The sequence below is a fragment of the Dermacentor silvarum genome, chromosome 2, assembly GCF_013339745.2.
Source record: "Dermacentor silvarum isolate Dsil-2018 chromosome 2, BIME_Dsil_1.4, whole genome shotgun sequence".
In the NCBI taxonomy this organism is placed as follows: domain Eukaryota; kingdom Metazoa; phylum Arthropoda; class Arachnida; order Ixodida; family Ixodidae; genus Dermacentor; species Dermacentor silvarum.
This window is the reverse complement of record NC_051155.1, coordinates 243,329,282-243,351,897: the sequence shown is the minus strand read 5'-3', so window position 1 is coordinate 243,351,897 and position 22,616 is coordinate 243,329,282. Positions and strand designations below refer to the sequence as shown.

The 22,616-nt window shown below is 46.3% G+C and overlaps 1 protein-coding gene across 1 annotated transcript in view; it reads right to left on the bottom strand.

The window, feature by feature from the left end:
- The window catches only part of LOC119440774 (high affinity cAMP-specific and IBMX-insensitive 3',5'-cyclic phosphodiesterase 8B), an 81,699-nt gene extending 61,790 nt beyond the window's left edge, over positions 1-19,909 (bottom strand). Inside the window, exons 1-7 of the mRNA XM_049663051.1 lie at positions 19,829-19,909; positions 16,310-16,366; positions 8,543-8,757; positions 5,009-5,068; positions 3,922-3,979; positions 2,725-2,892; positions 650-882 (exon numbers count right to left, since the gene is read on the bottom strand). Of these exons, the coding sequence (XP_049519008.1) occupies positions 650-882; positions 2,725-2,892; positions 3,922-3,979; positions 5,009-5,068; positions 8,543-8,757; positions 16,310-16,366; positions 19,829-19,909 (872 nt within the window). The remainder of the gene's footprint in view (positions 1-649; positions 883-2,724; positions 2,893-3,921; positions 3,980-5,008; positions 5,069-8,542; positions 8,758-16,309; positions 16,367-19,828) is intronic.
- Positions 19,910-22,616: the final 2,707 nt, after the last annotated feature.

Genomic DNA, 22,616 nt, shown 5'->3' with positions numbered 1-22,616 from the left:
GTCACTAGGTAGCATACGAGGGCCTTTTTTTAGCCACGTGCCTGCTCTCCTAAGTTGTACCCGACTATAGGTAGCGTACGAGGGTCTTTTTTAGGCCCCGTGCCTCCTCTCCTAAGTTCAGGTGTTACGCGACGCCATCGGGCAAAAAAAGGATGTTCCAGATCTGCCCCCCATGGCTCTGAGTGCCGCTGGCTAAAAATCCGTGGCCTAGATCTAGTAAACATAAATAACTACATAAATACATAAATACATAACTACAAAAACAGAGTAAAGTGTGCGTGCGTGCGTGCGTGCGTGCGTGCGTGCGTGCGTGCGTGCGTGCGTGCGTGCGTGTGCATGTGTGTGCGTGCTGCTTGCGTGCGTGCGTGCGTGCGTGTGTGTTGTGTGTGCGTGCGTGCGTGGTGCGTGCGTGTGTGTGTGTGTGTGTGTGTGTGTGTGTGTGTGTGTGTGTGTGTGTGGGTGTGTGTGTGTGGTTGTGTGTGGTGGTGTGTGTGCGTGTGTGTGTGTGTGTGTGTGTGTGTGTGTGTGTGTGTGTGTGTGTGTGTGTGTGTGTGTGTGTGTGTGTCCATTCTTCAAGGACAAACAAGCGCAGCGCACAATGAGTTCGTCAACCCGTTTGGTTGGCCGACCAAACGGGCATGTCACGTACCCGACAATGTTAATGTCTATGGGAACGATCTTGCTGAGCACGGGGACGCACTCTCCACCCTTGCGCTTGTGGAACAGCGTGCCCTGCCACTCCTTGCCCTTGCCCAGCTGCGTGCTGATGTTGCCCGCGACGTCCGGCCTGAGCAGCGCGAGGTGGTGCAGGTCTTGTGCGTCTGTGCCCAGAGCTTCCTCGACCGAGAAGCCGACAAGCTTTTCAGCAGCACAGTTCATGTACTGCGCGCGCGAAAAGCGCACACCCATCACTGAATCTCCGTTTGCGCCAACTTTCGTTTGGTCAAGGTTTAGGTTAATTGTAATGTATTAGTAAAATACGCTTCTGCAATAGTAAAACGGTCACGGTTACCATTATAGGCAGCCTGATAAGCCAGAAGAGACGCAACGATCAAATACGACTGCCGACACTGCCCTGAAGTTCTCGCAATAGCTCGTCGTGACTTCGTGAATCTTGACAGAGTGCACTCAGATAAAACTAATTGTTTATCAGTAAAGAACTACTGCATTGCATTCTCATGGAGCAAAAGACTCAACCAAGCAAGTTTCTGGAACTTTTCCTGTGCCAAAAGGACCCGCGAATACGACAATATGCTTAACAATATGTGATGTCACGCTGGCGTACCCGTGTCCATGTCGAGGTGTGAAATTCGAAAATATATTAATAGCTAAAAAAAGTAAGCCACTGGAAAAAATGGTTTTGCAAAAGCTTACAAAATGTAGTGGCCTTCACACGTAAGTCCTACTAGGAGATAGTGTCGTTAATGTAATATAGTTGGTATTGTAGACAATGTTATCTTGCGTCCTACATGAAGTCATTCCTACTCATAACTGCGCCTAATTGTATTTTCAGTCATTCTCCTCATTTTCCCTGCCACCAGCAAGAATGGAAATGGTTTCGGGAACAAGAAATATGCCATCGAAGTTTGCTTGACTACTAAAATGATGCGCAGCATCATTGTTATCATGGCGCAGGTGATCGGTGCGTTACGATATCACCAAGTATAAGTTAATAACACAAACTGTAGCGATCCACATAACAGACTTGCCGGACCAAATGCTGCCCTAACAATTCATCAGTAAGTGGTGGCTGAGGGCAGCTTTCTATCTGAGTAAAACTAATAATAGTTCTGTCACTGATAGCAAGCGCGACAGACTTCGGCAATATTTCACGTACATTAGGGCAGAACGTCGGAAAAAAACGGGAGCGTCCAGAGTGTCTGCCGAGAAGGTTATAAGAAAAGCTTCTGCGTTGTAGTTGACGTCTTAAAATTGAAAGTGAAGACGGCATCGTAGTCGAAGCAGTAACGTCCAGCTTGACACAATACGAGCGTGCCACTGAACGCCTCCCATATCGTTTACAAACAATGTTAAATGAACCTTGCTCGACCTTTATCGGACCTTGCTCAGAACCTTGCTCGACGTTTGTGCATGCGTGACACGATGATTGATTGCAAAGTCAACGTGCCAGTTTTAAATGTCAGTAACATATTCTTATTTGTTCTAGAATATCGCATTTCCGAGCGTGTAAATCTTAACAGCGAGTACAAAGTGAGGCGCAAAATTGTACGCAAGTTTTATTTTCACGTGCGGCTTCGTCGCAGCGAATGTGTTTGTTGACGTTAAGCAGTACTTCAAAACAAAAATTCGAGCGTGTATGAGCTCCTCATTGCCGTCAAGCCACACCGCGTTTAAATAGAGAGCAGCAAAAACGGTCGTGACTGAACACGTGAAACAAAATTGCTCCTGGAACAATCCTTAATGCCCACAATAGCCCCAGGTTGCATCTCTATATACATTCGAACTTGACTGCATGTTCACTTCCGTGGTGGTTGAAAGCACAGATTTTCTTTCTTGTTTACCAAGAGTGTGACCTAAAAGAGGAGAAAGGGTTGCCCCAAATGGGATCTAGTATTTCATACAAAACAAGAGCGTTCATGCTCAGACCCAACTCCAGCTTTCGCGTTCTTTTTTACATACAGATAGGCTACGCCGGGTTTTACCTGGCGTCGTAAGCAGCAACCGGAGCGTTTTCTTTATACCCTCCTTGGCGAGTATACCCACCAGTATCTCGTGCTTTGAGCCGGTGACGATGACGCTGTCCCGTGAAGAGTGCAACGCGGAGAAGAGTGTCTCGGAAGCCATGAGCTTCCACAGGTTGATCAGATCGTTGTGCTCGATCTGGAGCATCTCGTTCAGGCACACGCCCAGGGAGAATGACTCCGCGAACCACTGCGTGAAACATGACAACATGATGCTTAAGAGTGACACCGAACCTCCAGTTTCTCCCTCATATGCATACACTCGGCAAATAGTTAAAACAGAAAGTGCGCAGTTTTATAGTGCTGAAGGTAACTGTTAACCATGGTTTAACTCGTCCGTAACAAAAGCAATATAACGCTTATTATTGTTCGCGTAAGCGGCGTCGTGGCAGCATCACGCCCAACTAAAGCGATGACGATCATTGGCATCATATTATCAGTTGATTGCCGTATACTGTTCGTGAGGCATATGCTAACAGAAGTATCGAAGATCAACAAGATCAGGTACTGGCATTCGGCTACCTTCGCAGGATGTTCGTAATTGGCCGGTTGACTTTCTCTCGTCCCCTGTCTCTATACTGACAAGGATCACTAGCGGAGAGTTAATGCATGTCGCATTACAGCTCGGTTATGAAGGGCATTGAGGCGAATGGCTTATTATTAATTGGACCCTCTTATTTGGTTTGCTTCGCAGGCACAAGTCCCAAAACATGTGCGTTATTTCGTTCAAACTTCATTAGACTACGGCCACCAAGTCCAAGAGAAAACTGTTACCTCCCCCTACAGCAGATAGATAGGATAGCAGCGGCAGCCCACAGCTGCCGCTGCTATCCTTGCGCTTTGTGCATTCTGCTCACACTGCGATTAATGCGCTGAGCGTTTCTATTTTTTTTATCATACCTCTCCTACCCATTCTGAACTGCAGGCGTACAAACACCGCTACAACGGTCACCAACTCCGAATAAATGTTCCTTCCTGCTTTACCTGCCTATACAAGTGCGCATGACGTCAAGATATATATCTGTGCCACTAGAACAAACATCTGAACACACACGAACAGCCCAAGAACAACTCGTAAGTCACTAGACCGACTTCGACAGCCACTGTGACGCCGACGCCGATTTGCCGATACACCAGGCATCACGTCTCGGTGCAAATGCGAGCATTGTACAAGAAATAGTATGACAACAGTGTGGACGAGGGCGAAGAGGATGGTTACCCTGTTGTAGCCAGACCTGAGCAGCGGAATGATGGCTGCGTCTTCTTGTTCGGCCAGCCTGAAAAGCAAAGGTTGAAGGCTGATAGTCGCGGTATCACAAGTAAGCGGATATAATTAAGATGCAAGTGTCAAGTTCCACTTCATCTGACCTCACAGGACTTGCCTAGAAAAACAATTAGTTTTGATACTTCGGTGAGGTCGGGCTAATGTTGCATTGAAGTTGTTTATCATGTCTGCGTCATTTGTTGTCATTTTTGGCGTTATTAGACAATTAATGCTCTCGTTGTTTACCTTAAGCCGACGTTGCAGCCATAAATGCGTCGAATTTTCTGTTGAGTGAAAGTGCAGCTATCAAGTTCAAAACCATCCAAGCCGTTTTTTATATATATAACACAACTGCGCTTGATACGTTCATTACGGTCACAGTTTGAATGCATGCGTACAAAATACGTGCATGTAAAATTCTCGAAAGTTTCGCTATTAGGTCATGCTTGCAAAGCTGTAGTCTCGTACGATAGCTACTCGAAAATATATGTTAGCTGCTGTGCCTAAAATCAATATTCAGATATTGTATCGGGAAGTCCTCAGCAACTGCAAAACAACCTATAAGCCAGCATTGCTTCTTTCTATTCGAAATTATACCTGATAGATAGCTCTGCATAACCTTCGCTGTTGTGTGTTAATGCCAACTACGTTACTTGCAAGTGATCGCAATGTATCTCTGTAGGAAAGGCATCCGGAACCAACCTGGACCAGGTGTCGAGGTTGTTTATAGTTCTTCGACATCGTAAACAAGCGTAAGATCTCACTCATTGCTGCAATAGCTCACGTGTGCTCTTAGATCAACCTTAGTTCACCCTTGAACTTCGCATTGTTATTGTGTTCAGCTAGTGACATAGCGTCAAGCAAGAAGAAACACAGCCATGGGTGACTCGGACAAAGAGAAAAGATCTTCAGTCGACAGCACGTTGAGCCCAACGGAATAACTTAACTTTTACATCTCTGCTCCTTCACAGCCAAAGCAATTTGCAAAAGCTGCCCAAGAAGCTGTGGAGGAAAAACCAACTGTAATAATAACAATGCTCACCCTTTCTTTACGACAGCGACGAGGCAGGAGAATTCGCAACCCTTGAAACTCCGGAGCATTCTGTGAGAGGAACGGAGACAGGTGATTACCTGTGGCATGTACTAATATATCAACTCGCATTCCCGTATCCAGGCGTAATATTTGTAATGCTTCCTTTGCATGCTTCAACAAGTCCAGTCGACAACTTTTCTGCAGCAACCAAGGGTCCAATTCAGTCCACTTTAATTTAAAATTTAAAAGTTCCTATGAAAACAACTTTTCTAGACCACTTGCCTTGGTGTTGATATATTTGGTGCGCATTCGTAGTCTACATAGTAGCACCATCGGTGCCCGTGCCTTCAGCTGTGTGGTCTGAAGAACCACAGTAAAAACCGCTAGGGAGATAGGGATGGAGAACGAACGAGAGAACCAACAGTTGCTTGGTGACTTCTAGATGGTGGTGCACCAAGTACTTTTTTTTTAATCTTAATAGAATAATCAGACATTGTTTGCATGAGAAATTTTTTGCTAAGTAGCCAAATTAGGTTACGATATTAATCACTATATGGTACATGTTGGGATTGATAAAGCCGGCGAGTTCTCAAGCCAAGTCCAGTTGAAACAAATCTTGAAACTAGGGGCAGTTCCGAGGTAAATGTCAAACTTGCGACAAAATGTTTCTCTAACTTTTTTTAAACGACAACCTAACTTAAACAGTGCAGTTCAAATTTAAATGAAAAACGAATGCAAACAACTTGGGGCCGCAGAACTTAAAACTGGTGCCAGCATACGCATACATTTAATGTTCATAAGCCTTGGGAACTAATCGGCCCCAATTTGTAACTTACGATATACGCCCAGAAGTGATTAGCCAACAGTTAGTCGAAACATTTTGTTGGTCAATTGCTTATTTAGATTTTTTGGGGAAAATCTCCGCATCTTCGAGTAGTAAAGATCAGTAACTATAAAGTTGTGCTTCAGGCAACAGGCGATTTTTAAAATTCCGCAAAGATTGTTTTTAATACTTCTTATATGAAAATGCGAATGTCTCGGTAATGTCCCTGTCGTTATTGGTTATTCTGACCTTCAGCTTCCGGTTGGGTTCAAATGATCACGAGTGTGGATAGTGCTATAGTACAGTGTAGCCGCATTGGTGTTGCTTTGTCAACTTACATTAGTCGTCGTTGTCTTCAGCGCTCTGTATGTCCTTCAAAACAACGTACTGAGTATTCCTTCAACCTTGATATACTGTAAGGGAGAATTCTTTGTGCAGAGTTCAGCGCGTGCTGTTTGCTCCAAGTGATACACAGGCAATGATTTTTAGCCGCTTTGAACTCTGTAGCATGTGCAGATTCCTCAAATTGGCTTATATAGGATTGCGTACGCACTCTGTATTGATCCGTGAACGGCTTGGGTAGTGGAAGGCAAGCAAAAGTGACATCTCTGAAAAAATATATAGCCAGGAGAATCAGTGGAGCTCGCCAACAACGAAGGGACGGGACCCCTGCGGCTAAGGCACTTACGTCGCTGCAGGGCAAAACGAAGTGCATCGTTGCAATTCCAAGTGCCCTCCCCTTGAAGCAAAGGGAATACGTATTTTGAAGAGAAAAAAGAAGCTTAGGAATTGTATGATAGAAATATTTTTAAAGCTATGCATTTCTTGTCGATATTGAAGGCAACCACTTTCTGCTCTCAGTCGAATCTCAATACTGCACAATAATGCTCGGAGTTCAACGGCACATCATGTCCACCTTATAACTGATGCAAGCCAGCTGAGTCGTAAAACAACTATTGTGAATTCAGTTGCATGCACAGGCAAAAGTGGAGGTGGTGAAGCGCTATATTTTTAATTTCAAGATGATGCATGAGTGTTTACGAGCGCGTATGTATGCAAGAGTAAGCGGGCGTGTTGATTTGCAACAAAAAAAAGCACGATACTTTTGTGCTTTCACGTCCCTCGCAACGTGTGACATTGACTATGCGTGCGCTAAAAGAAAGTATTACATATGAATCCTCGTCATTCTAATGCTTTCAACTTGGCACCAGATGTGTGCTTATGTGTTCTATCGGGTGCAATTAAGTATCAGAGTGGGAATTCTGCATTAAACATTCCTGCGGTTCCATCGCACCACTTTGGGATAGAAGTCTAGAGTATAGGCTTCTGTCATGATGCATTTCGCCAAAGACCGCAAGCCACCTGCACAGGCCTGTTCACCACTGCATGATTAACACAGTGCCAAACTGCCTATTCTCAACGAACTTGGTCAACGTATCTGCAGTAATTGAATGTTCCTAGAGTTCAGATAATCCGTTCGCTGACCATACGTGTATACTTAAACGTGCTACAAACTCCGGGTCAAACACCCTCAATGACACCTTCATATTGCGATTTCGTAAACCCTATTCTGGAAAAATAAAACTGGTCAAAGCGCATTTGAGACGTTTGAGAGCTTGTTCTGGAAATAGTTGGTACAATGCATCTAATATTTAAAGAATAGGAAATGAAAACGGTAGCAGAGAAGACACCCGGGAACGATAATGAGGGCGCTTGCATTTGTTGTTGCTTCATGTCTTCCTTCGACATCGTTTTTGCTTCGCACCCTTTCAATAATAAACTTTCCTAGCGTCCTACTTAGAGCGAACCACCGGTGAATCGTTAGCATTATAAGTAACGCCGTCAACACATGCCTTCGCTCGCGTTCACGTCGACCTGCATGCATGGCTTGTGAGCATACAAGCACTCTAAAGAACCCCAGGCGTTCGAAGTTATTTCGGAGTCCCCCACTACGACGTGCATCATTATCATTTCGCGGTTTTAGCACGCAAAACCCCAGAATTTTTTTTTTTTGTGAGCATGTAGGCTACGCATTCCTCTTCCTCGACTTTCACCATCGCGCTCTCTCCCCATTCCGTATGTGCCAAGTACTACTACTCTGCGTGCCATTTTTAAGATGACCCAAGATGACCCTTCTACAATTTGATACGCCAAGAAACGTGTAGCTACCTCATTCTCTTTCAGCGCACTGATGGCACAGCTTCCTAGAAACGCTTATTTTCTTTTAATCAACAATTCAGCAACAGCATCTCTCATGGTACGAGTGCCTGTGGTTGGGCACTGATGATTCGGTCCTTAATTCGGAGAACCGCACACATAAGCTTGCTCTGGTGACGCAGAGAGGCTGCCGTGAATGGGCTGCTAACCGACAATATCCAAAATTTAGTAAAATGACTTTTCCGCTCATTTAACCTAACCAAGATATAGCACCGTTCCCGCTAGTAGCACTGTTAAACATGTGACACGTGGTGTGATAGCTTGGACGGTGCGGGGAACGAAGAACAGCAGGAGTGATGTCACTAATCCGCATATTTAAGATTCCAGTCCGAGGTCTGTTGTCTCGGTTAGGTAAGATGAGCTGCTTGGAGAAGCGCACTCGCGCTTTTTGCACATCGTCCATTCCGTCCCTACTTTGTCCCCAGTGTATAGCGGAGCTCTCCGCTTCGAGGCCTCAGAAAGGCCGTGCAAGCTAAGCCCACAGAGATAGGAAAGACGGACACCTGCACAGGGCCGCCGGTTCAGTGGCGTTCGGTTCTCGTTCAACAGCGTTGTCGCCTCGCGCATCGACGAACACCAAGTGCGGGTGGGCCATGAGGTAGTAGTTGACGGCCTCCTCGGTGTTCGGCGCCAGCGTGCACTCGTAGTGCATCTTCTCGGCGGCCGCCTTGAGCGCCTTGTACTGCGCGTCGTCCTCTTTGTCGAACACGAACATCACCTGCGCCCCAGCGACGTCACAGTACAACGGAAAATTATTTATTTATTTATTTATTTATTTATTTATTTATTTATTTATTTATTTATTTATTTATTTATTTATTTACGCAATAGCGTTAAAGGAGGCCCCGTGTCACAGAAAATCCGGTGTCGTTGTCGGCGTCGGGGGTGTTGCCCGGCCAAGAAAATCATCTCGAACCACCTCGACCGCGCAGTCCCTCCGCGTGACCCAAGGCGTTAGTGAACAAAATTGAATTTCTCAAAGTAATATCCGTCAGAAAATCGTAAAGTACGACTTAACCCCAACCTGCAGACATGATATCGTCGGACTGTAATTTGAATGTACCAGAAAACATAATTCTGTTACGAGGAAATTCAAACACAAACCCCTTTTCCAGCATTTGTACCATACAACAACGGCGCGTCCGCGTAGGTTGCTTGCTAAAACACCATCCAAATGGCGCTCGCATCCTCAGCAGGTCAAACTGGGACTTCCTAATGCGTTATGGACACATTTGGGCATCTGGGCAACAGCAAACAATTTATAAAATAATAATGAAAAGTTCCTAGGGCCTTCCCATTTCCATATAAGACGGCTTATATTGCCCCTGAAAAATGTCTTCGCAGCAATACAATTGTGTTTAAAAGTGAAGCCGACTTTAAGGAGATTGGCGTAAGCTTGGTCTTTGTAAGCTGGCTTTCCTACGTTCTTTGTTGCAGTGAAGCCTACTCATAAAGAAAAATGCGATGCGAACGGAGCCCGATAACGCTATCGCATTCTACTCTTAAAGGCGAAGCTTAAGCGTCCTCCAAATTATTTATTAACAGAGGAGCTTGTTTAAGCCGGCCGTAAGTTGTGCCGCGAGCCGCAAAACCTCGCCGCGCTATAACGTCACTGCGTTGCCTAGCAGCCACCTTGCGAGGCGGCGTGTGCTTCGCCTCCTCTCCGTGCCGTGCACATGTTGCCTTGACATTGGACGTTAAGGACAGGGAAGGTGAGCATGCGCGTGGCGCACGCAATGCTCGGGAGAGGGAAAGAGAAAATGAGAGCGAGAGAGAGAAACCAAAGGTTTGTTCGATTCAGAAAAGGTGCACGGCACCGGAAACGAAAAGGTGCAGGTGGGGCCGACACGCGGTGCAGAAGTTCTCGGCACCTTGAGTGAGGTTGTAAGATGCAACCTATCAGCAGCGCCACCGCTAACATATCAATCGAGTGTTAGGTGCAAGCCTGTCGTCTGCTGCTGGTCTACAAAAGCGGCGTGGGTAAGCATTAGCGCGACGACAGCAACGACAGCATGCGTGTCCAAAGAAGCCGTTTTATTTATCCCGTGCGTCCACAAACTTGCTGACACGGACAACGAAATGGATTACCTCCACGCTGTCATGGAACTCATAGAATCTGAGAGCGAAGACGAGGAACTCGACGCAGTGTTGTGCCAAGTCGGTGCTGAATTTGTCCGTAGCGATCGCAATCGCATTCCAAGATACTACGAGGAAGTTGTGGCCAGGTATTTTGATTACGAGTTCAAGCGCCTTTTCCGGCTCTCCAGAGACACATTTAAAACCCTTGCGGAGCATTTCAAGTCGTCTGCCTTTTTCCCAATGCCTCGGGGAGGTCGCCCGCAAATACCCGCTGAGAAAACGTGCCTCATTGCTTTGAGTTATTTAGGTACTAAGAACAGTATGTATAGAATTGCTGATACCTTTGATGTGTCTGAGTCATCAGTGTATCTGTGCCTCAAAAGGGTTCTGGACTTCTTATTCAATATCAGCGAGGAAGTGATTGCTTGGCCTAGTGATCAAGAGCAGGCGAATATCAAAGCACGCTTTCTTGCTAGAAGCAACGGCAGAGGACCGAGAAAAACATAGGATGTGTTGACGGCTGCCACATTTAAATTTCTCACCAGAAGGAGTCCCCAAAATCATACTACAACAGGGAAAAATTCCCTTCTATCGTTCTGCAAGAGATCTGCGACTCAAGCAGCCGTTTCATCGACGTTTTCGTTGGCTATCCCGGCTGCGCACACGACGCGCGCGTGCTGAAAGCCCCATCTATGGTGTAGCAGAGACTAAGTGCACTAACGACTACTTGCTGGGGGACGCGGCGTATCTGCTTCTCCCATGGCTGATGCCTCCGTATAAGGATAATAGGGCAACGTTTGAGCGCTATAAGCGGAATTTCAACAAGATACACAGCCAACAACGTGTGGCAATTGAGCATGCATTTGGCATTCTGAAACAGCGTTTCAGAAGGCTGTATCTTGTAGATGCAGACTCAATTGACCAGTGTTGTCTCATTGTACTTGGAGCATGCGTGCTACATAACCTGTGTAGCAGTAGCATTGACATGCTAGGTGACAACGAAGACCCCCCAGGGAGGACAACATCGAAATGAAAACGATGGAGCCATCACAAGTACTGCAGCTATTAAACAGATGTGCGAGTTTAGACGCCAGGGCCGGTATTTTGTAGCGATGCCCTATGACTTATTAAGTTATTATATACTAGTCTTATCATCCACCGCTCACGGCTGGCTGATCCCGTTGATAACCAGAGGGGACCGTCGCTCTGATCACTGACAAAGCGCGATAAGCGCGAAAAGGCATTAGCACCGGAAAGGCATCGCTCCAAAATACCGGCCCAGAATATTGCTGAAACACCGTGCTGAGAGTAAACTTTTCTCAACGATGCGAACTTTACTTTCTGCCGTATTCTGCCCACTATAATTTTGTTTTGCATGTTTTGCACTCCCAGCCTTGTACCTTCTGTTTGTGTCTGAGTTGTATAAATGCCAGAAAAGATTTGATGAAAACAAGGTGTTTATTTTTTTGCTTCGTACGCGCTCACGAAGTGCTCCAGAAGGGTCATCTTCTGTTCGTGTCGCGCTGCCCTATTTCTTTCTATTTCATCGAGCTTCTGCAGCAGCTGCACCAAGGGCGGGTCCTTCTTCAGCTTTCGCGGCTCCACCTGTGCGTTCTCCAAGCTTGCGGTTTGGCTAAGCGCCGTTTCTGGGGCCTGCGTTGCACCCTGCAGCTCCCTGCAGCAAATGTATTGTTTGCTAGCAGAACTACATTTCTTTAGAGAGAGAGGCTTGCCTCGCGGCATGCCTATCATATTGCTCCAGATTGGTATGATAAAAATTGAATTGTGCACAGCACATGACAGATACCACAACAATCAACAGACTAAAGTATGTCAATAAGACCAGTGCTTTGTATATTCATTGGCACGAGACACTCGGGCAGTGTTAGTCCAGGGGCCAAGAATTCTATAGCTGAAGAGATGGCAGTCACTGTATGTTCAGTGCGGACATTGAGGCGCTGCTTTCTGAAATAAATAGCCTGTAAGCACAGATTAAGTGGGTTATGTCATCACATACACTGCACGCATGGCACCTGTGTTGCCCACATTCATTTTAAATAGGAAATGTTTATTACTAGTGACATTAGGTGACACGCAGGATGCAACAGAAAACATAAAGTTGCCATCTTTATATATGACCACGCTCACCTCTCCCAGTTGTCTGGCACAATTTTGCATCCCTGTGCATACGTCACTACTGGACTGATGTGGTGTTGCTTCTCCTTAAAGTCCTGCAGGTCTCTAAAACGTTAAATGCAAGTGGCAACAGAACTTTAGTACACCAGTAAAACGTGAATTTGCACAAGCAAAACTTGGCATATTGTAGCAACAACAGAAAAAGGAAGTTTCTGCTCTTTAACTGCTTTTCATGCCCTTATGCATATCCCAGTGCAAACAGTGGTCTGTATAGGGAGAAACATTGGTGTCGAACAAATCACTTAGCCGAATTGCACGCATGGCTTGGAGAAAGCATAACTGCATACAACAGCGGTACAATTTCCAGTAAATTGAACGATGCCCTACTAGAATAAGCTATTCTGACATTTTTGAATGCTTTAGCATAAAGTATTTCAGGGACTCCTTAAGCCTGGAAACTGCCAGTTTTGTTACTAATTTAATGTACACGCTGTGAGTAAAGCGTTCTTTCAATGGATGTGTATCATGTGCAACACAGACGTCAGGTGTTAGCTGAACTATGCACTAGCATACAATATTGTGAATAAAATAAAAGCAGCACTGTGAACTGACCCCCCAAACTGCACTCGGCAGCTGCGCTTCTAGAGTTGTTCTGATTAACGCGAACTTTTTTATAGGCTCTCTCCAGTGACTTCCATTTGTTGGTCACTTCAAGCACCGTTATGGTGCATCCGAACTCGTCATTCAATGCATCCGTTAAAAACAGCATCAGCTGTTTTTTGTTCCTGCGTGCAGAACAATACAAAATGTAACAAAATGTACAAACAAATAGAATGCTAAGCCTCAGCTTAGTCCCCCTTTTATTGCGATAGCAATTATATGGACACTTCAGCCGGACACTTCAGCCGGGGGACGCGCGCTATCACGGAGAGCGAACGCACGGCGGAAATCAAACGCGACTTCCGTCGCGCGAAAGGCCGTGGGGGTATGCGGTGCTGCGGCACCAAATGCGTATCTTGCAACCGGGTGCAAGGGGAATTGGCCACTCAATCTCCCACGCGAAAGCAAGAAAGCGGGAAGGCAGCACGGGTGGGAGGGGGGGGGGGGAGCTTCTACTCTGCCAACAACTTCGCTTGTGCTTTGCCCGGCTGTGGCGGTCGCCCGCGCAGTCTCTTAAAAGCGACCTCCACACGGCTCTGACGTTTGTATGTGCTGTGCATTCGCCGCTCAGTTTCCGTTGAAGCGATAGACCGCACGAACCTTCGCTCGCTGCGGCGGCTGCGCTTGCTGCCAGCGTTTTGACAGTCGTTGTCTGCGGTCATTGAGTGTGATCTATTTATGTTTGCTTGTGCGCGCTGACACCACGCTTGTTAATTCAATTAGTAAGCGAATGTGTCCAAGTTTATGCAGCTGATAAAACTACTATCTCTACTCTGAATAGCTCTCTGCTAATTTGCTATCGCAAATTCTGCTTCTACTTTCGGGCGAAACTGCGACATTTTTTTCCCGATGCGGCCGAAATGCTCTTTATAGCTGTCAATAAGAAACTTCGTTCTTCGGCCACTCCACAAAGCTTCTTCAGAATCGCGATGCGGAGGCGGCATGGCTCCACACGGCACGGCAGCTGCGGCAGCAGCTTCATTGGTCCCTGGCGTCGGTGGCGTGGCGTCTCCGCAACGCGAAGTATAGACGCTCCAGACAGCTCCATGTCCGAAGAATCGGCGGCCAAACCGCTAGGTGTGCAGAGCACCCGCACCCGTGTTCCATCTGCAAGAACAATGGAATAAATGTCGCCACTTCACACGTATATACAAGCCATGCTATTATGTTTACAGAGCATAATGGCAAATTTACCTGCTGTAGTGACAGCTCGGCGTCTCCGTCAAAGACGATCACGCCAAGTTCATCCATGATGGTGAATAATTGTGTGCGGACGCCGTCGATATCCACAAACATGGCCATATTGTCGTCTGCACGCGTCCGCGATGGCGCTTCGTGGATGGTTCGCGCGGCTGCACCTTGTCGCAGCAAGGGTCAAAGGTGCACTGCACCGCGGCGACTCCTAACCTCGCACCCCGCGCAATCGAGGACGAGAGTTCAGGGGCGCCGCTGTACCTTGGAGAATCGAGGGTTTAGGTGCAGCGCACCGTGGATGGGTGCAGAAGGTGCAGAGAATCTTGCCTGAATCGAACACACCTCGATTGTAGCAGCACCAACGAGGCAACGCGCAGAGCTGCGGCCGACGCCGCCCGCGTTTCCCTGTGTCCCTGCGTTCGCGCTGAACACTCGCGGTGTCCCTGACTGCGGCAGGCGCCTCTGGCGCCGGCTCGGCAGGTTTCGACCAGCCACGCCCCGGCAAGTGTGGAGGCGCAGCTTGGCCGTGACGTGACCGGGGAGATAAAACTCGGATGGGTGTTCTGTGGCAGAACTCTCGTTGACTCTGTGGCGAGTACATGTACCCTTGACATCGGACGACCAAAGAAGATCCGGACACCCGAAGAAGAAGCCACTCATCTTGAAGCGTGTCGCGCGGCCAAGCGAGAATCAGCGCGTCGGCGGCGAGCCGATTCGGAATACCGTGCCTATTAGCATTCGGCATTTCCTAGCAAAGCTTCGCCAAGCCTAGTAAAACCTGGAAGAAAAGCTAGGTTGATCACCAGCTCCGCTGTTTACTCCGGCCTTGCACCACTAGTGCAAGCTGCTCACATTTTATTTATTTATTTATTTATTTATTTATTTATTTATTTATTTATTTATTTATTTATTTATTTATTTATTTATTTATTTATTTATTTATTTATTTATTTATTTATTTATTTATTTATTTATTTATTTATTTATTATTTATTTATTTATTTATTTATTTATTTATTTATTTATTTATTTATTTATTTATTTATTTATTTATTTATTTATTTATTTATTTATTTATTTATTTCAACTGGCATCGCGCTCCTCTTCACTCACGCACCGATAGCCACGCATCGAGTTTGAGTCGTGAGCTTTTTGTTCTGAGACTCAACATTTGTTATTTTCCATTGACGATTTCAGTATGATGCGCTATGGCATCGGTGAGCCCTACAGCCACAAGAAACTTCCCTTTTAGTGTCTTTGCAGCCAAGAAAGAAGCCTGTGTTCTCGTGCGTTCAATGTACGCAGGATGTATATTTCTTACGTTTTCGAATAAAATAATGATGCGCCATGCTTCAAGTACATGTGTTTGGGTATTTTAGAGCAAATGTGATTTGTAAGATTGTTATAAGCTGCGAACAATACGTGTTATAAGTCTACATGGTTCTGTTGTGGCGTACATTGCCGTTTGCCGTTGCCTTTCTTTCCTAATAAGTTGATTAGCCGACTATTTCAGGGGTAAAACCGGCCACATTCCGGCGCTTCTGGTCGTGAACAAAGTGTCTATAGAATAACTTCTTCTTGGGCGAGTTGGTGTTTACTTAACATGATACCTAGTAGCGCAAAAACTCGAAATAAAAGATAACAGTGAGAGGCGAGAGGAAAGGAAAGACGCCTCGTCTTTCCGTTCCATGTAAAGTGTCTATAATTGTAAAGTGTCCATAGATTAGTATCCAAACGAAACCACAACAGATTCAGGCCGCTTACACGTAATAATAGAAAGATAGGAGTCACTTGGTTCAGTTCTATTATATTAAACTACCGTGCCATGTGAGCAGGTATTCTTGGTGATATATGAGACAAATTGAAAATAATGGTAAAACCTGACTACAGGCAAGTGAGCCGAGGACAAATGAAAAAAGAAAACTATACGCTCTTCCTGCTTTCTCGTCATATTTTTTCTTAAAAAGTGGGGCGCAAGGAAATTACCGAGAAACGTCTCCAATGACAGCACGTGTTTCTAAAATCACTGCATTTTAAACAGAGGTATTTTTCTTCCTTTTTGTTTTTCTACGAGTATCGTTCAAGGGAGAGAATACGGACATTTCACATCATCTGTATGCCGCACGTAGCGTGCGCCGCAAAGTTTTTAGTTGAAATCGAAATGCGTTGAAAAGTGAAGAAACAAAAAAAAATGTGCTCACCCTGACGGTCGGGACGGTGAGGTACATGGAGCCGAACTTAAAAGCTACGGTTCCTTGCTGCAAGAGAGAAAATACTGGGTCATCAAGATAGCCTCAGAAAAGGCACACTTCAATTATAACTGTACAGACAAGTCATATCTTTCGACAAATCGAATCCTCCCGTTGAAACACAGAAATCTGTCACACGGGAACTAAAGTATTGAAAGAATCAGTAGCCCCTCCCCTGCCGAGCAGATGGGGGTAAGCGAAGCTTGTCGTGTGTTTCTTCGGTGTTCCTCCGAACGAACTGCACTGACGAGTACCACGTTGTGCTCGAACCACAACCGGTCACACGCACTGCAGCTGGCTCCGATGTTTCGGTTAAGAAACTCGCGTTGAAACCTGGCCATCGCACCGGGGAAGTTGGTGCTAGCGTTGCCGAAACGTGCACCACCGTTGTCGGGTTCCTGGAGGGCTAGACGACGCTGACGTTTGGCCTCAACATCGCGCTCCCGCAACTAGGGGTCGGCGACTCTTCGCTGACGTTTTGCCTGGCCTTCAGAAGCCCTCACGCTAGAATTGGCACGTCGTCGAGGAGCCCTTTCCCGTAATTAAGAGATTGGTTTCTTATTATTATTATTTGCAATTTGAACGGGCGCTCCATTATCTTTGTATAAAAAAAACAAATAGAAAGAAGTAACCTAACAGAAATAAATTAACTGCAATGTCAAAACTAGCGGCTTCTTTAGCCATGGCGCATGAAAACGGTCTTAAATGCACGAAAACTCATTATCTTCAGTGCGCAGGTCGAACAGATAAACTTTTTTTTTTCTTTCAGAGCCAAGAGTAATGGCTTCACCTGCTACAAAGCTGAAATGCAGTGAAACCATCACTCTGTTTTCTTGTGTGAGCAGGCTTTCTTGGGCTTGAGTGACCATTACAGCGCCTTAGAGCGCCCTTCCATGCGCGTGAGCTGTACTTGAGGCCAAACAAGAAAATGGAAAGATGAGCCCATTTGGGAACTAACTCATTTTATCAAAGTCACCGGCAGAATTTTTTGTGTGTCCCCCATGAACAAATTATTTTAAAGCGAAGCTTGATATGTCCAGGCGAAATCGCCTATGTGCAGAAAACTATCATCAGCAGCATTGTCTCGAGCGTCGTCGTCTTCGTCCGCAGCTGGCTCCGTTGCCGCTCATCATTCCAGCGTAGAATTTCACTTCTCTTCTGTCGTCGTAATGGGGAGGCCGCGTTTACGGGGGTATTAGCCATGCTTAAGGGGGTATGAGCCATTCATTGTCTTACATGAAGGACAGATTTTAATTGCGAAGCAATTTAATTTCGAAGAATCTAAAAGCGGCAATGTCGGGCGAATGCTGCTAACCACGCCGCCGAGCAAACTCGAGACATCGAATGCAAGCGACAACAGCGACGAGCAGAGAATTGTACAACACAAGGGAAGGAAAAGTAGTAGGTTGCGTGCACAGACGAGAAGATTCGCTTACCGCCATTTTCTCGACAGGGAAAGGGCTGGTGACCTTTTTTATTATTTTATTTATTTATTATAGATACCTACATCACCCGGTGGCATTGTTGTAGGGGGGTACAAAGCTAAAGAAAATAAAAAGAAAAATGGCCAACAAATCTCAATAGGCACAAATATCGGGAAACAGTGTCAACGGCACTCACAGTACCAGATACGAAAACATCTCTGCAGGTAGGTACAAGCGAAAAAAAGAATAAAAACACATAACATCTGCATAATAAAATCAGGACAAAAATACAGTCAAAAATGGACGTGTGTCTTATCAGACTCAATTGCGTATTCTATACATCAAAAGTAAATATGCAGTGAGCTCAGTTCAAGCAGTAATAGTATTAGGAAAGAATGAGAATTCTAATATTTCAAGGCGACATTTATGCTCCCTTTCTTTGCTTATTTTTTAAGCTTATGGTCATGCCTTGCTGACACATAAAATGGTCGCTCAATCTGCCTATCTTTCTTTATTATTACGGTTTGCTCATTAAAAATGCTGATGAGAAACTTTAGCCATATCCACAGGAGAGTCGTTTCCAGCCCAATCTATCTGTAATCTGCGAGCTTCTTATGGTGAAATCATAATTGCCGGTCACAAAAATCGCAGCCTGATTCTGTACTCTGTCTAATTTATCTTTTAATACGCCTGTAAATAGGTCCCATGCAACACAAGCGTATTCTAAAATCGGTCTAATGTTCGTAAAATACAAGATTGCCTTCAACTTTCGCGGTGCATGTTTGAAATTTCATCGAAAAAGTGCAGCAACTTAGAAACCTCGGCAGCAATTCAATCAGTGTGACATGTACAGTCCAGTGTGGAAGCGAATGTTATGTAGATGCATTTATGTGTGTACACCGAAATACCACCGATCTCTAAGGCCCGTGCGCTTCACGTCGCGCAACACAGATAGATAAGAAGTCAATGAGTTTATCAGGATAAGGAGTGATGAGGGGTTATATGGGTCTCATCACGGTTCATAATGGTTCGACGCGGATGGATAAGGTACTAAAGAGCGATAATAGCTTGTAATGGTCGGAGCAATTCCGATAAGGTTAATAAGTACCGATAAGTATTGATAAGGGTCGGATCAAGTCCGATAAGGTTGGTAAGGACAGGTAAGAGTTGCTAAGAATCGGATCAACTGCGATAAGGCTGATAGCAATCGATAAGGGTTGATAAGGCCGGGATCAAGTCTGATAAGGTTGATAACAGCCGATAAGGATTGGTATGGGTGGTGTCTAGTCCTGTAAGGTTGATAACGACCGATAAGAGTTTATACTGGTCGGATCGAGTTTCATAACATTGATAATGACACCGGGCTCCGTGGAGATGAGCAAGTGGCATTATGCTTACGCATCCTTAGGCCACTCCCAGAGAAGTTCCTCCTCGATTTTTCTCTTTTTTTTTTTTTGCCTCTGTGACTTATTTGTTTCAATACTGTTTCATTGTCTTTGTGTATTGGACATTTGGGTGCGGAATATCATTCCTGCATGCGGTTGATTTCTTACAAAGGAGTCAGCGCCGTGTTGTCATTGTTGCAAGTTGTGTGCCACGTTTCGTACCAGCGTTGGAATTCAGTGCCGTGTTCGTCCTTCCATCTTGTCCCCGTATTTCGTGCGGTGCTTGTGTTAAGTTAATTTCTCGTATAATGAACTTCAAATACGGCGGATACATTTCCATAGTCTGCTGTAATCTGCTGCAGTGTACTGTCAAATTAAATTCAAACAACCAAGAGCAAGTAATAGTGTCGCTATATTGGTATTATACACGAGGTCGTGTATAGCACGGAAATAAGGGAGACGAAGGACAAGCGCTGCCTTCGTCGCCCAGCTATTTCCCTGCTATACACAACCTCGTATCGCGAAATGCCAACTTGCCCAAATGATCGCTCCTGGAAGTCACATATTGGTATTACTGCAACCGTAGTCACGTGCGGCCTGTGCCGAAGTCGGGGTTACAGGCACAGCGCTCTTTGGGATCGCTCGAGAGGTATAATCCTCACCCGGTAGGCGAGGTGCTGACGGGCGATGTCGTATTTCTTGTCGGCGTCGTGCAACGTCATCCCGACGTGGGGAGGTGCCATGGCAGCCACGGGGTGTTTTCCGCCGACCGCTGGAAACGTCTCTCTTCTTCTTCTTCTGCCTCCTCGACCGCCGCCGCGAGCACAGGAAGCGCGAGTTTCAAAGATGATGATGATGATGATGATGATGATGATGATGATGATGATGATGATGATGATGATGATGATGATGATGATGATGATGATGATAGCCTCATACTTTGGCTCGTACCCACACTGGAGGATTGGCCAAGAATTCTTGGTGCGAGTTTCGTGACGCCTCTTCTTCTTCTTCGTCTTCTTCTTCCTCAGGCGGGTGTAATCCGGTATAAGCATAATGCCTGTCAAAATTACCCCATTTTTCGTTAAACGGTTACTTTGTGTTCTGATTCGCGACTACTGCGCTCTCTTCGCAACTACTGATGTATAACGCTTGTGTTGAGCATCAGGTTGTATGTACTGCCGCAGTCGGATCTGCCGCTTTTACTGGTTTATTGAAATGCCCCAACTTAACATTCGGCCTTCCAGGGCTCACTGCATGGAAAATAAAAGTGTTATCTGTGTCTATCCCCGCTCCACAAAAGTTGGATGGTGTATATCAGCCTTGCGCACACTATAGGGTGTCTTGACAATACGACTCTCAGTACAGGAAGGAATAGTCGTTGCATAGTGGTAATCTATGTTCGGTGCCATTTGCCCAAACATGAACCATGATATTTTTGACCATGCAACGCGACATTGGCATGTATCTTATCGTGTGTTGTCGTGTACGTATATATCTGCAAAACAGCAGCGAACTTAATGCCTAGTGCTAAGTCATCATGGAAGTATGATCCGTTCATGCGAAATTGCTTCGTTGAAAATAACAATTATGACCTTCACCGATGACAATATAATGAAGCGCTATCAGGCAGTTAAAAAGTGGGAAGCACGGAATTCTCAGTATGGGAGTAAGGCAGATGATAATGAGGAAGAGAGAAATGACTTCATGAGGTCACAGCGTTAAGAATTGTCTTTTTTTTTTATTTGCCCTCTTCTTGTCCATTTCCTTTAACCATGCGATCCTTGTCCAATACGCCACAGTAGGTATGCGTCAGAATTATTCCGGATAACAACAATGACAACGACAAAGAAATAAACAGTAATGGGTCTGCTTATTTTTTCCGGGCTTGTTAAATAATTTGGCGCAGCCGGCGGCAAGAGTCAATATGTGGATGACTTTCTTTGTGAACTACTGCAAACACATTGGTAAGCGAGAAATATAGATTACCACTCAGGAGCTCCCCCGAAAGACACCGAAGCAGTGTCTAGATTAGCGTCCTACTCGTTCGTGTGCATGGCTTGCGGACGAGGTCCGGGAAGAGTCGATTGGCGCCCCAGCACGGCAGTGACCAAGCGCTGCTAGCGTCACCTGGTGGAGTGCCTATTTATACCGGAGACACCATGATTAAACGGGAATTGCACGAGGGGTTCTTTCTTCAACTGTTCACTTGTCCTTCCTTCCACGTCGTCGGCCACCGACCTGTGGCGCGATCCCCCTTGTTCTACGGCGGCGCCTCCGCCGTCGCCCGGGCCGCCGTCGACGACATAACAATTGGCTACGAGGTGAAACGGTCTTCTACTGCTGCGGGCAATACATCCGAACCTTGCCACTACTGCCCGCCGAGATCATCGGTCGCGTTACTTGCGGCGCGAATATCCCGTGGGCTGCAGCGCTGTTTGTGTGCTCTTCACTGACGCCATGCCCAGCGGATGAACGCGGGGGAGTCACGGTAGTAGTGAACTCTGATCTCACGACCGTATTCGCAGCCTCGGAACGTACGTTAACCGACGTCTCCCTCCTGGAAGAACGCACGATTTCTAGGGCAATCCTTTCCACCTCTTCTCTCCCTCCTTCTACCCCCAATCATATTCTCACAGACTCCCAGGCAGCTTGTCGGCGTTTTCTTTTCAACACTTTACATCCTACTACCACGTCCATATTAGAGTCCTAGAGTCCTTCCTATCATCCACCTCGAATACTTTTCGGTTGGTCTGGGTGCCTGGGCACGCAGCGATCCCCGGTAATGAGCGTGCTCATGCGCTGGCCCGAGAACTCTCTCACCGAGCCGCTGGGGATCGCTCTGCCATCATCCGACCACAACCTTTCGCGTACGCATCCCAACTTGCTGAGATACGCCTAACTCGGCAACACTACCCCTCACCTCATCCTTCCCTTACTCGCCGACAGGCTGTCTGTTGGCCACAACTACAGACGAATACTTTCCTGACGCCCCTTTTCTATTCCTACCTCTACCCCTCCCGTGGTCCAGCCCAATGCCCGCACTGCGCCGACCGCCCCACCCTACTGCATATGGTCTGGCTTTGCCAAGACATTCCCCACGTCCCTCCCGTTCCAAACCCCACCCTCACGTCCTGGGAGGCGCGGCTGACCGACGCGACGGCGACTGGCCAGCAATGGCTGGTCGACCGTGCCGAGGCGGTGGCTGCTACCTATGGGGCCCCGGACCAAGGGCTCCACCTTCGAGGCACAACTGGTCTCCTCGGTACTGTAATAAAGTTTATTCTCTCTTGCCACTACTACTGCTTCGGATTACGCTTCTGCAATAGACGCCAAGGACTTTGCTACTACTGAGACGCATCCCTGTTCGACTTGTACTACTGATGCTGCGACGCGTCCAAGTTGCTGTCCATGCTGTCTATGAAGAACCCCTTGCTATATACTGCTGTG